The 14,894-nt window shown below is 45.1% G+C and overlaps 1 protein-coding gene across 5 annotated transcripts in view; it reads right to left on the bottom strand.

The window, feature by feature from the left end:
* Positions 1–24: 24 nt before the first annotated feature.
* The window catches only part of LOC128687567 (solute carrier organic anion transporter family member 74D), a 24,488-nt gene continuing 9,618 nt past the window's right edge, over positions 25–14,894 (bottom strand). For 4 of the 5 annotated variants that reach the window (XM_053775048.2, XM_053775049.2, XM_053775047.2 and 1 more), the window contains 9 exons: positions 11,837–12,001; positions 10,753–10,892; positions 9,092–9,222; positions 8,663–8,801; positions 8,190–8,240; positions 7,273–7,418; positions 5,546–5,646; positions 4,540–4,641; positions 25–1,794 (listed from right to left, as the gene is read on the bottom strand). In XM_053775048.2, the coding sequence (XP_053631023.2) occupies positions 1,616–1,794; positions 4,540–4,641; positions 5,546–5,646; positions 7,273–7,418; positions 8,190–8,240; positions 8,663–8,801; positions 9,092–9,222; positions 10,753–10,892; positions 11,837–12,001 (1,154 nt within the window). In that variant the 3' untranslated portion in view covers positions 25–1,615. The remainder of the gene's footprint in view (positions 1,795–4,539; positions 4,642–5,545; positions 5,647–7,272; positions 7,419–8,189; positions 8,241–8,662; positions 8,802–9,091; positions 9,223–10,752; positions 10,893–11,836; positions 12,002–14,894) is intronic. The other variant, XM_053775050.2, reaches the window with a different exon arrangement.

Below are 14,894 nucleotides of genomic sequence, written 5' to 3'. Positions count from 1 at the left end.
AAATTGGTTTAGAAACACACGTAAGCAAACTCTAGGATACATTTATTACAGAACATTTTGATCCCGCTGCCTTGATCACTCAAGTTATTTTTGCTGGAGTGGAGTCTCGACAGGTGGCACGCTGACTTAGTGACGCTGTGAGTAGTAGACAGACTTTAAACCCAATTAAACCATCAGGTGGTGTATGAGAGAGAGAGAATATCTGCTGGGCATATTAAAGGTGCGTGTCAATAAACACTTTCTGTAATTCTGACTCAAGTTATCGCTATAAATTATCACACAGAAGCTGCTACAGTATTGTAACTCCAGAAATATTTCTAATTGATGTCATTCGTAAATAAAAATATGTTAATACAAAGATACCTCAATAAAATGTATATATAAAGGTGAACGTTATATACATTAAGAGGTAGGTATATTCATGGATTTTTTATTCACTTTATTTAATAAAACTGAATACACTATTCTATATAATAATGACACAGTGGGAACAAAAGCTAGCTATGTTTTCCCTGTCAAATTGCATCACGAAGAATGATGTTTACACAGGGTGTTGAATGTGTCAGCCTGAGCTGGAAGACTTGAGTAGAGCAGTGAGGATATCCTCAAGTATTCCAGCAAGGGTTCCAGCAAGGGTTCCAGCAAGGGTTTCAGCAAGGGTTCCAGAAAGGGTTCCAGAAAGGGTTCCAGAAAGGGTTCCAGCAAGGGTTTCAGCAAGGGTTCCAGAAAGGGTTCCAGCAAGGGTTTCAGCAAGGGTTCCAGAAAGGGTTCCAGCAAGGGTTTCAGCAAGGGTTCCAGCAAGGGTTCCAGAAAGGGTTCCAGCAAGGGTTTCAGCAAGGGTTCCAGCAAGGGTTCCAGAAAGGGTTCCAGCAAGGGTTCCAGCAAGGGTTCCAGAAAGGGTTCCAGCAAGGGTTTCAGCAAGGGTTCCAGCAAGGGTTCCAGAAAGGGTTCCAGAAAGGGTTCCAGCAAGGGTTCCAGCAAGGGTTCCAGAAAGGGTTCCAGCAAGGGTTCTATCAAGGGTTCCAGCAAGGGTTCCAGCAAGGGTTCCAGCAAGGGTTCCAGCAAGGGCTCCAGCAAGGGTTCCAGTTACAGAAGCTTCAGAAGTTTCCTTCCAGAAGAACTGGAGTTACTATTACTTATGACTTACCATGCCTCAGGATGGGGCTTACAAGCCCTTTCTCAGCTCCACTTATGTCAAGACCGAGGTACTGAACACATCAACTCCAGGCCGAGGGACTGATTACCCCAAACTACTCCTCATCTTCCAACTTTTTCTGCATTGGACTGAAGAAGCCACTGTGTAGCCAAACGTTTCCAGAATAAAGATACCTAAATATTGCACTAGTGCTTTATTTATTATTATTATTATTATTATTATTATTATTGTATTATTATTATTATTATTATCATTATTTTAATCACTAAACCCACACCGCGGTCCTAGATGGTCAACTCATCTAGATGGCCACAACACAGTCAACTCACCAGTATCTAAACCTGCCTAATAAACACATAATAAACACGTGTTCTCTACGTCCTGTCACCCACCTTCTGGGTACTGTCATTCTCTCTACTATCACAATACCCGAGGCCAGATCTCACGAACATATAATTTCTATCCACCAAAGTTTTCTTCATCTTCCTTCCTTCCGTTCCTCGTATCTTCTTCGTCCTTCTTCTTCGTCTTCAAGACAAAAAGACCCAGATCCATCATCTCCTTGTGACCGTAGAAGTCGAGGTTCTGGTGCCACTTTAAGATGAGACACTCGAAGAAGAACCCGCACAGGACTCCAGCTGTGTCAGAGAGACGACAGTGTCAACACTGTTATATCAGTTTGTATGATTGCTTGTATGTCTGCTGGTATGTCTGCTGATATGTCTGCTGGTATGTCTGCTGGTATGTCTGCTGGTATGTCTGCTGGTATGTCTGCTGGTATGTCTGCTGGTATGTCTGCTGGTATGTCTGCTGGTATGTGTGCTGGTATGTGTGCTGGTATGTCTGCTGGTATGTGTGCTGGTATGTGTGCTGGTATGTGTGCTGGTATGTGTGCTGGTATGTACTCACCTAATTGTACTCACCTAATTGTGGTTGCAGGGGTCGAGACTCAGCTCCTGGCCCCGCCTCTTCACTGATCGCTACTGGATCCTCTCTCTCTCTGCTTCCTGAGCTTTGTCATACCTCTTCTTAAAACTATGTATGGTTCCTGCCTCCACTACTTCACTTGCTAGGCTATTCCACTTCCTGACAACTCTATGACTGAAGAAATACTTCCTAACGTCCCTGTGACTCGTCTGAGTCTTCAGCTTCCAGTTGTGACCCCTTGTCCCTGTGTCCCCTCTCTGGAACATCCTATCTCTGTCCACCGTGTCTATTCTCCGCAGTATCTTGTATGTCGTTATCATGTCTCCCCTGACCCTTCTGTCCTCCAGTGTCGTCAGTCCGATTTCCCTTAACCTTTCCTCGTACGACATTCCCTTGAGCTCTGGGACTAGCCTTGTTGCAAACCTTTGTACTTTCTCTAACTTCTTGACGTGCTTGACCACGTGTGGGTTCCAGACTGGTGCTGCATACTCCAGTATGGGCCTAACATACACAGTGTACAGTGTCTTGAACGATTCCTTATTAAGGTATCGGAACGCTATTCTCAGGTTTGCCAGGCGCCCATATGCTGCAGCGGTTATTTGGTTGATGTGTGCCTCCGGTGATGTGCTCGGTGTTATGGTCACCCCAAGGTCTTTCTCCCTGAGTGAGGTCTGTAGTCTTTGTCCACCTAGCCTATACTCTGTCTGCGGTCTTCTTTGCCCCTCCCCAATCTTCATGACTTTGCATTTGGCTGGATTGAATTCGAGAAGCCAGTTGCTGGACCACATGTCCAGCCTGTCCAGGTCTCTTTGCAGTCCTGCCTCATCCTCGTCCGATTTAATTGTTCTCATCAACTTCACGTCATCTGCGAACAGGGACACTTCAGAGTCTATTCCTTCCATCATGTCGTTCACATATATAAAAAATAGCACTGGTCCTAGAACTGACCCCTGTGGGACCCCGCTCGTAACAGGCGCCCACTGTGATACCTCTTCACGTACCATGACTCGTTGCTGCCTCCCTGTCAGGTATTCCCTTATCCATTGCAGTGCCCTCCCTTTTACGTGCGCCTGATCCTCCAGCTTCTGCACTAATCTCTTGTGGGGAACTGTGTCAAAGGCCTTCCTGCAGTCTAGGAAAACGCAATCAACCCACCCCTCTCTCTCGTGTCTTACTTCTGTTACCTTGTCATAAAACTCCAGGAGGTTTGTGATACAAGATTTGCCTTCCATGAACCCATGCTGGTTTTCATTTATAATCTTGTTCCTTTCCAGGTGTTCGACCACTCTCCTCCTGATAATCTTCTCCATGACTTTGCACACAATACATGTCAGAGACACAGGTCTGTAGTTTAGTGCCTCGTTTCTGTTTCCTTTCTTAAATATGGGGACTACATTAGCTGTCTTCCATTTCTCAGGTAGTTGCCCAGTTTCAAGGGATGTGTTGAAGATTGTGGTTAGGGGCACGCACAGCATCTCTGCTCCTTCTCTAAGGACCCATGGGGAGATGTTGTCCGGTCCCATCGCCTTTGAGGTGTGCTGGTATGTGTGCTGGTATGTGTGCTGGTATGTGTGCTGGTATGTCTGCTGGTATGTCTGCTGGTATGTCTGCTGGTATGTGTGCTGGTATGTGTGCTGGTATGTGTGCTGGTATGTGTGCTGGTATGTGTGCTGGTATGTCTGCTGGTATGTGTGCTGGTATGTGTGCTGGTATGTCTGCTGGTATGTCTGCTGGTATGTGTGCTGGTATGTCTGCTGGTATGTCTGCTGGTATGTCTGCTGGTATGTCTGCTGGTATGTGTGCTGGTATGTGTGCTGGTATGTCTGCTGGTATGTCTGCTGGTATGTCTGCTGGTATGTCTGCTTGTATGTGTGCTGGTATGTGTGCTGGTATGTCTGCTGGTATGTCTGCTGGTATGTGTGCTTGTATGTGTGCTTGTATGTGTGCTGGTATGTCTGCTTGTATGTATGCTTGTATGTCTGCTGGTATGTCTGCTTGTATGTATGCTTGTATGTCTGCTGGTATGTCTGCTTGTATGTGTGCTTGTATGTGTGCTGGTATGTGTGCTTGTATGTCTGCTGATATGTATGCTTGTATGTCTGCTTGTATGTGTGCTTGTATGTCTGCTGATATGTCTGCTTGTATGTGTGCTTGTATGTGTGCTTGTATATGTATATAAGCCTGTGTACATACCTGAGCCTTCTGGTTATTATTATTATTATTATTATTATTATTATTATTATTATTATTATTATTATTATTATTATTATCATCAAGGACGATTACCTAGCATTTTCAGGGCGCTAGATCACCCACAAATATATCTAATACACAGTCCCTGCCTCTCTTACCCTCCCCTCACACCATTTTCGTCACTCTCTCCCTCACTTCCTAACTCACTCTTTCCCTTACTCCCTCACTCTCTCCCTCACTCCCTCATTCTCTCCCTCACTCACCTGCTACAGTCCCAGACATCAGGTATCTGAAGGCATCCATGTCATAGAGGTGACAGAAGCCTCTCTCACCACAGCTTCTCTGCCACAGTATACAGATTTGATCTGTTGAGAGGAAAGATATATAAGATGTGTGTGTGTGTGTGTGTGTGTGTGTGTGTGTGTGTGTGTGTGTGTGTGTGTGTGTGTGTGTGTGTGTGTGTGTGTGTGTGTGTGTGTGTGTGTGTGTGTGTGTGTGTGTGTGTGTGTGTGTGTGTGTGTGTGTGTGTGTGTGTGTGTGTGTTATATGTTATTATAGAAGCCGGACTATGTTCCAGTGTCCTGCTGTTAATGTAGTGTTTTACAAACACACACACACACACACACACACACAGTGAAGAGGCCGGGCCAAGAGCTAGAATCGACCCCTGCAACCACAATTAGGTGAATACACACAAACATACACACAAACACACACACACACACATACAAACACACACACACACACACACACACACGCACACACAAGATGTTCCAGAGATGGGACACAGCAACAAGGGGACACAGTTGGAAGTTGAAGACACAGATGAATCAGGGATGTTAGGCAGTATTTCTTCAGCCGCAGGGTAGTCAGGAAGTGGAATAGTTTGGGAAGCGATGTAGTGGAGGAAGGATCCATACATAGTTTTTAGCAGAGGTATGATAAAGCTCATGGTTCAGGGAGAGTGACCTAGTAGCGACCAGTGAAGAGGCGGGGCCAGGAGCTTGGACTCGACCTCTGCAACCTCAACTAGGTGAGGTGAGTGCACACAAACACACACACACATACACACACACACACACACACACACACAAACACACACACACACACACACACACACACACACACACACACAAACACACACACACACACACACACACACAAACACACACACACACACACACACACACACACACACACACACACACACACACACACACACACACACACACACACAACAGAACATGCAGAGAGAGAGAGAGTACTCACCCACCACAACTCCCACCAACACAGGAGGCACCACAAAACTGAGAGAGAGAGCCACGTTCAGCACTCCCAGTGCCAGGTCCTTCTCTCTCTCACTCACACATCTGACCAGAGACAGAGAGAATGGTGGTGAGAATGTGTAAAAACACTGGCCAAATCCTGGCATCTGACATACCTGTCCAGGTCCTCGTATCTCACACACCTGGCCAGGTTCTGGTATCTCACACACCTGGCCAGGGTCTGGCTTTTCACACACCTGGCCAGGTCTTGGTATCTCACACACCTGGTCAGGTCCTGGTATCTCATACACCTGGCCAGCTCCTGGTATCTCACACACCTGGCCAGGACCTGCTATCTCACACACCTGGCCAGGTCCTGGTATCTCACACACCTGGCCAGGTCCTGGTATCTCACACACCTGGCCAGCTCCTGGTATCTCACACACCTGGCCAGGTCCTGGTATCTCACACACCTGGCCAGGTCCTGGTATCTCACACACCTGACCAGGTCCTGGTATCTCACACACCTGACCAGGTCCTGGTATCTCACACACCTGACCAGGTCCTGGTATCTCACACACCTGGCCAGGTCCTGGTATCTCACACACCTGACCAGGTCCTGGTATCTCACACACCTGACCAGGTCCTGGTATCTCACACACCTGGCTAGGTCCTGGTATCTCACACACCTGGCCAGGTCCTGGTATCTCACACAACTGGCCAGGACCTGGTATCTCACACACCTGGCCAGGTCCTGGTATCTCACACACCTGGCCAGGTCCTGGTATCTCACACACCTGACCAGGTCCTGGTATCTCACACACCTGGCCAGGTCCTGGTATCTCACACACCTGGCCAGGTCCTGGTATCTCACACACCTGGCCAGGTCCTGGTATCTCACACACCTGACCAGGTCCTGGTATCTCACACACCTGGCCAGCTCCTGGTATCTCACACACCTGGCCAGGTCCTGGTATCTCACACACCTGACCAGGTCCTGGTATCTCACACACCTGACCAGGTCCTGGTATCTCACACACCTGACCAGGTCCTGGTATCTCACACACCTGACCAGGTCCTGGTATCTCACACACCTGACCAGGTCCTGGTATCTCACACACCTGACCAGGTCCTGGTATCTCACACACCTGACCAGGTCCTGGTATCTCACACAACTGGCCAGGTCCTGGTATCTCACACACCTGACCAGGTCCTGGTATCTCACACACCTGGCCAGGTCCTGGTATCTCACACACCTGGCCAGGTCCTGGTATCTCACACAACTGGCCAGGACCTGGTATCTCACACACCTGACCAGGTCCTGGTATCTCACACAACTGGCCAGGACCTGGTATCTCACACACCTGGCCAGGTCCTGGTATCTCACACAACTGGCCAGGACCTGGTATCTCACACACCTGACCAGGTCCTGGTATCTCACACACCTGGCCAGGTCCTGGTATCTCACACACCTGGCCAGGTCCTGGTATCTCACACACCTGACCAGGTCCTGGTATTATGATTGTATAACTATAGAGTTATTGATTATAACTTTAGTGTTAATGACTGTAAACAATTGTGCTGTTCTGATTGTGTAATTGTAGTGTTATCTAACAGTGTATTTTGAGAACCTCAACAGAAGACGGGAATCCACTCAGACACTCAGACAGTCAAACACTCAGACACGATAAACTGTCAGTGATAAACAGAAATAAGAAGTAACAGCGTCACCTGAAGAGGATAACGTTAGCCACGACTCTGTTGGAAGCTACGAGGACACCGTTGAACGTAGAGAGTGCGAGATACACCCATAAAGTGTCGCACCCTCGACTGCATACGCCACTCCGCGCCTCTCGTCTTGCACCTCTCTCACTTACCTTCAGGAAAAGTGAAGGAGGAATTGGCTTATTACCGAAAAATATTCGGATGAGATGCTTTGAGATTTGTGCCATTTTTACGAGAAGACGTTTCGCCTTCCAGGGACTTCGCGTGCTGATAAAGGGCGAAAAGTGTCCACGGTAAAGATACACGAGCGTTGCACACGTGTTTTATACACCTACTTACGGTTTTTTTAAACTATTAGTGTATACTTTGATATACTCTCTGGTGGGCGAAACGTCTTCTCAATAAAATACCATAAACCACATTGTGTCTTCCATTAATATACTCATTAATATACACATTGATATATACGTTGATATACACATTGATACAGATTGATATGTACACTAATATGCAGAACAACCACTGTGAAAAAATAGTGACCTTCCAAGTGCTTTCGTGATTTCTCACATTATCAAGGAACTGTAAAAATAACAGAATTTCAGAAGATATATAAGTGCGAGATTACATCTCGAGGTTAACCTCAACATCCGACACCTCACCCGTCCCTTCAGGGACGTGTTAGGTCCCTGAAGGGATGTGTTAGGTCCCTGAAGGGACGGGTCAAGTGTCGGATGTTGACCTTGACGTGTTATCTTGACCTCATGTAAACCTTTTGCTGTTCTTTTGTTTTTTACAGTTCCTTGATAATGTGAGAAGTCACGAAAGCGCTTGGAAGTTCACTATTTTTTTCACAGTGGTTGCTTTGCACATTGTGATATCACCTATTTGCTGTGATCTTATTGCATAAGACGTCAGCAACTGACTTCTGGCTCTGAGGACCGCATGAAGTCAGCACACCAGCACTTGCCATACACCTGAAATCAAGACAAATACAACATTATTTGTAAACAGTTGTATAAATCAGTGTATGCATACACGGGTGACTTATACATAAATGCATTAACACAGACATTCGTACCTGCCAAAGGCTAGGTAGTGGAACCTACAGTATGTAGGAGCAAACGTACGAGACCCTTGTAAAAGCAACCTACTTACATGGGAACCTACGTAGAATGAATCTACGTAGGGTGGAACCTACGTAGAAGGAACCTACACAGGGATGCCCATCGTAGAAGGTAATTCCATAGATTCGTTTATGCTAAAATTTCGTTTTTTTTTCTCTCAAGTACTTATTAAATACAACCACAATGAGTAACATACCTTACTCTCTCAATGGAAAGTTGTAATAAGAAACAACTTGTGTTACTGGGTTGATGTAAGCATAATATGGGAGTACCTGGGAGCCGTTAACTATGTTCCTGTAAGTACAGCCAGCATGACAAGCACTGTAGAAGGTATACCGAGTGTCGACACACACGGGGGAGTATATCTCGCTACACCCACACGCACTCATACACCCTAGTACTCCTGGGTGTCTGTGGGAGAGTTAAACACAATATCAGGAGTACAGTTGGTACCTGTTTTACACCTGTAAATGTATTAAGGTTGTTAATCATGCGTCTTGCTGGACCCGAGATCCAATCTCGGGTTCGAACCCCGCACATTCATTGAAAAAATGTTTTTGAATATTAATTTGGATAGAAATGAAAAAAATCATATACTTTATCTTTCAGTATCACACACGCACACACCTACACGGGGCCAGGAGCTATGACTCGATCCCTGCAACCACAATTATGTGAGTACACTGCATGAGACTGGTTACCTGGTAACATTGTCAATATTTACATCAAAATCTCTTGTGATGTCATTATGTATGGTGTGTTGGGACGTGACATCAGTGTGGAGCATCTGTGAGAGACCCAGGATGTCATCTCTCTCACACATCACCGTCATCTGTGAGAACACATAATCATGAGGAGAAACACCAACACATGTGTTATTAATGTATCATTATATTACTGATAAACAACACCTAAGTTGATTTAGAGATGTATACAACACCTGTTACCTTTATTCATCAAGACTCAGGTGCTGAGCACCTCCTTCAAGACTCAGGTACTGACTACCTCCTTCAAGACTCAGGTACTGACTACCTCCTTCAAGACTCAGGTGCTGAGCACCTCCTTCAAGATTCAGGCGCTGAGCACCTGATTCAAGATTCAGGCGCTGAGCACCTCCTTCAAGACTCAGGTGCTGAGCACCTCCTTCAAGATTCAGGCGCTGAGCACCTCCTTCAAGACTCAGGTGCTGAGCACCTCCTTCAAGACTCAGGTGCTGAGCACCTCCTTCAAGACTCAGGTGCTGAGCACCTCCTTCAAGACTCAGGTGCTGAGCACCTCCTTCAAGACTCAGGTGCTGGGCACCTTCTTCAGGACTCAGGTACTGACTATCACCTTCAAGACTCAGGTACTGACTACCACCTTCAAGACTCAGGTACTGACTACCTTCTTCAAGACTCAGGTACTGACTACCACCTTCAAGACTCAGGTACTGACTACCTTCTTCAAGTCTCAGGTACTGACTACCACCTTCAAGACTCTGGTACTGACTGCCTTCTTCAAGACTCAGGTGCTGACCACCACCTTCAAGACTCAGGTGCTGACCACCTCCTTCAAGACTCAGGGACTGACTACCTCCTTCAAGACTCAGGTGCTGACCACCTCCTTCAAGACTCAGGCACTGACCACCACCTTCAAGACTCAGGTACTGACCACCTCCTTCAAGACTCAGGTAAAGACTACCACCTTCAAGACTCAGGGACTTACTACCACCTTCAAGACTCAGGGACTGACTACCACCTTCAAGACTCAGGTACTGACCACCTCCTTCAAGACTCAGGCACTGACCACCACCTTCAAGACTCAGGTACTGACCACCTCTTTCAAGACTCAGGTAAAGACTACCACCTTCAAGACTCAGGGACTTACTACCACCTTCAAGACTCAGGGACTGACTACCACCTTCAAGACTCAGGTACTGACCACCTCATCTTCCACTGTCTCCCCTACGCATCTCTGCACAACACACAACCACTGGTGTGCGAAACGTCTTCAAGATAAAGACTCCCACATGTTGCGCATGTGAAAAGTAATTATGTTCCACTGAGAAGCATAATAATTCTATTAATTACTTTCAGGTTTGTTTAACCTGCGTAACTCTGGGTAACAGCAGGGATACAGGCATACAATTTATTTTCTTATACAATGTAATAATCATCTAGATAAACACATTTGTTTATTGTTTACTTAAGCAATCTTCCTTTCAATTATCCTGTGACGGTTTTATAATTTATTGATGTTTTAATTTTGTGGAATTGACTGAGACCATTTCCATGACCATTCCTAACTATTGAACTTAAGTTCTAAAACTGTACTGAACCTAAGTTTTAGAATTACACTGAACTTGACGTGAGAGGAAACTGGCCTCAGCTAGAGAGACTGCCACAATGGCTAGGGAGACACCCATGGTGAAGAGTATGATGACCTTAATTCTGGGCTTGAGGAAGGTCAACATGGATCCCGTGGCCAGCCAGCCCACCGTAGACGCCACCAGACCGACCATAGCTGTGAGGGAAGGATGTGAGTAATGACAGTTATGCTGTAGAGGTTTGAGCATTGCTCACACCTCTACAACACAATTGTCATCAAAGATTTGTTAAGTTATACCATGAATTAAGGAAAGATCCCAGACTTCACCTTACGAAACAAAGAAAATGCGTTAGTAATTATGGACAAGGTAGATTATAGTGGAAAAATAAACATGTTATTAAAAGGCGGGAGAACTTGCGTGCCCCTTAACTTCCTTCCCCCGTTGCTTCCTACGAGCTGACGTATCCAGCGGGGTTCCCCAAGGATCAGTATTTTACCCGCCACTGTTTCTAATGCATCTACTAAATCACCTGACGGAGACGTATTTAACTCTACATTTCCTTTGTTTGCTGATGATATGAAAACGATGAGAATGAAGATAACTTCAGAGAACTGGAAGAGTGTCCTAGACGACCCAAACAAACACCAGCTAATTAGCTAATATATTTCAATCATGATAAGTGGAAAGTATAGAGAAAATTGAGGGAAGAAGAGTAAACAAGACATGGAATATGAATGAAAAAATACTGTTGATATTAAGCAAGGATGAGGACCAGGGCACAGGGATCACGGTGGGTATATATAAAGAAACATAACAGAAATGTTCATATTAATTGTAAACACAAGTTTGCAAGTGAACTAGAATGTTATAACGTTTCCTGGGTTTGAAAGTATAAGAAAAATAGATCATTTAAGATGGGCCCAAGAGCTGCAGCTCAACACTTGCAAACTAAGCAGGACCTCACTGGAAGTCACACCTATTTTATAGACCATTGCTCTATGTTCACACTATCTACTCTATGTTCCCTCGGAGTCGTTGAACAAAATAATAATAATATTCGCAAAATCATTTGTAGATCTCCAGAATAAATCTTATCTTATTTTACCTTATCTTACTGTCTTAACTCAAGGTAACTCACCACTGTACTCGCTGGCGTCAGCGGCGGCCATCTTGAACTGATGTTCCTTGTACTTGCCACTGAAGGTGTAGTAGCCAGCCAGCACCGCCCAGAACACTGTCTGGTTCCCCAACATCGTCAAGAAGAGACGGTTCTTGGAGAGTCGTCTCAGCTCCTGTAATATACCTGACCAAGACGAGTGGCAACTGGTCACTGCTTCAATCACTGCAACTCTCAGGGCAATAAATGACCCACTTTTGCAACATTTGGGAATCTTTACTGAGAAAGTGTTTTGTCACACAGTGGCTTCTTCAGTGCAATACAGAGAAGTTTGAGGTAATCAGTCCCTCAGCCTGGAGTGGATGTGCTCAGACTGAACACAGAATGAGGGATTGATTACCACAAACTCCTCCTCTTCAATCATTCTTCTCTGTATTGGACTGAAGAAGTCACTGGCTGGCGAAACGTTTCCTCAGTAAGGTTCCCAAATGTTGCACAAGTGTCTCATTCATCAACTTGTGGGTTTACTGCATTATTTATATCACTGTTCTCAGGTAGTTTAAACTTAATGGTTCATCTCAAGGCTACTTCATTATGCTCTTTCACAAAACATCATAACTAAACGTACGTTGTACTTCCTTTAAACATTTTTGGAAAACGTGACTTTGAGAAGCACTTCGTTAAACATCTAAGGCAGATCTTCTTTCACAACAATTGTAAATAATGTAAAAACAACACAATCAATATATTCTTCGTCAATATCTAACAGCTTGGAGATAATAAAATAAAATATTGTATATTGTATATTGTATATTTCGACTTGACACTGAGACCCTTCTCAGCAGAGTCAAGTTAATAAAGAAGTGCTTTATCTTGTGTATTTGGGTGGTTGGTTGCTCCAGAGGCACTCAACTACACTAGGGTCATTGAACTGTTAACTACTGTAATCTATTCTGTTCTCCAATATTCTTTACATCTTAATATTAAGAATCTAATTACTTGTTCTGGGTGTAAACAGTTATGATGCTACTGTTGCAACAGTTGGTGTAGTTCTTCTGGTCTGTTGCAACAGTTGGTGTAGTTCTTCTGGTCTGTTGCAACAGTTGGTGTAGTTCTTCTGGTCTGTTGCAACAGTTGGTGTAGTTCTTCTGGTCTGTTGCAACAGTTGGTGTAGTTCTTCTGGTCTGTTGCAACAGTTGGTGTAGTTCTTCTGGTCTGTTGCAACAGTTGGTGTAGTTCTTCTGGTCTGTTGCAACAGTTGGTGTAGTTCTTCTGGTCTGTTGCAACAGTTGGTGTAGTTCTTCTGGTCTGTTGCAACAGTTGGTGTAGTTCTTCTGGTCTGTTGCAACAGTTGGTGTAGTTCTTCTGGTCTGTTGCAACAGTTGGTGTAGTTCTTCTGGTCTGTTGCAACAGTTGGTGTAGTTCTTCTGGTCTGTTGCAACAGTTGGTGTAGTTCTTCTGGTCTGTTGCAACAGTTGGTGTAGTTCTTCTTTCTGTTGCAACAGTTGGTGTAGTTCTTCTGGTCTGTTGCAACAGTTGGTGTAGTTCTTCTGGTCTGTTGCAACAGTTGGTGTAGTTCTTCTGGTCTGTTGCAACAGTTGGTGTAGTTCTTCTGGTCTGTTGCAACAGTTGGTGTAGTTCTTCTGGTCTGTTGCAACAGTTGGTGTAGTTCTTCTAGTCTGTTGCAACAGTTGGTGTAGTTCTTCTGGTCTGTTGCAACAGTTGTAGTTCTTCTGGTCTGTTGCAACAGTTGGTGTAGTTCTTCTGGTCTGTTGCAACAGTTGGTGTAGTTCTTCTGGTCTGTTGCAACAGTTGGTGTAGTTCTTCTAGTCTGTTGCAACAGTTGGTGTAGTTCTTCTGGTCTGTTGCAACAGTTGGTGTAGTTCTTCTGGTCTGTTGCAACAGTTGGTGTAGTTCTTCTGGTCTGTTGCAACAGTTGGTGTAGTTCTTCTGGTCTGTTGCAACAGTTGGTGTAGTTCTTCTGGTCTGTTGCAACAGTTGGTGTAGTTCTTCTGGTCTGTTGCAACAGTTGGTGTAGTTCTTCTGGTCTGTTGCAACAGTTGGTGTAGTTCTTCTGGTCTGTTGCAACAGTTGGTGTAGTTCTTCTGGTCTGTTGCAACAGTTGGTGTAGTTCTTCTGGTCTGTTGCAACAGTTGGTGTAGTTCTTCTGGTCTGTTGCAACAGTTGGTGTAGTTCTTCTGGTCTGTTGCAACAGTTGGTGTAGTTCTTCTGGTCTGTTGCAACAGTTGGTGTAGTTCTTCTGGTCTGTTGCAACAGTTGGTGTAGTTCTTCTGGTCTGTTGCAACAGTTGGTGTAGTTCTTCTGGTCTGTTGCAACAGTTGGTGTAGTTCTTCTAGTCTGTTGCAACAGTTGGTGTAGTTCTTCTGGTCTGTTGCAACAGTTGGTGTAGTTCTTCTGGTCTGTTGCAACAGTTGGTGTAGTTCTTCTGGTCTGTTGCAACAGTTGGTGTAGTTCTTCTGGTCTGTTGCAACAGTTGTAGTTCTTCTGGTCTGTTGCAACAGTTGGTGTAGTTCTTCTGGTCTGTTGCAACAGTTGGTGTAGTTCTTCTGGTCTGTTGCAACAGTTGGTGTAGTTCTTCTGGTCTGTTGCAACAGTTGTAGTTCTTCTGGTCTGTTGCAACAGTTGGTGTAGTTCTTCTGGTCTGTTGCAACAGTTGGTGTAGTTCTTCTGGTCTGTTGCAACAGTTGGTGTAGTTCTTCTAGTCTGTTGCAACAGTTGGTGTAGTTCTTCTGGTCTGTTGCAACAGTTGGTGTAGTTCTTCTAGTCTGTTGCAACAGTTGGTGTAGTTCTACTGGTCTGTTGCAACAGTTGTAGTTCTTCTGGTCTGTTGCAACAGTTGTAGTTCTTCTGGTCTGTTGCAACAGTTGGTGTAGTTCTTCTGGTCTGTTGCAACAGTTGTAGTTCTTCTGGTCTGTTGCAACAGTTGGTGTAGTTCTTCTAGTCTGTTGCAACAGTTGGTGTAGTTCTTCTAGTCTGTTGCAACAGTTGGTGTAGTTCTTCTAGTCTGTTGCAACAGTTGGTGTAGTTCTTCTAGTCTGTTGCAACAGTTGGTGTAGTT

The sequence above is a fragment of the Cherax quadricarinatus genome, chromosome 11 (genome assembly GCF_038502225.1).
Source record: "Cherax quadricarinatus isolate ZL_2023a chromosome 11, ASM3850222v1, whole genome shotgun sequence".
NCBI lineage: Eukaryota > Metazoa > Arthropoda > Malacostraca > Decapoda > Parastacidae > Cherax > Cherax quadricarinatus.
This window is presented reverse-complemented; position numbering and strand designations above follow the sequence as displayed.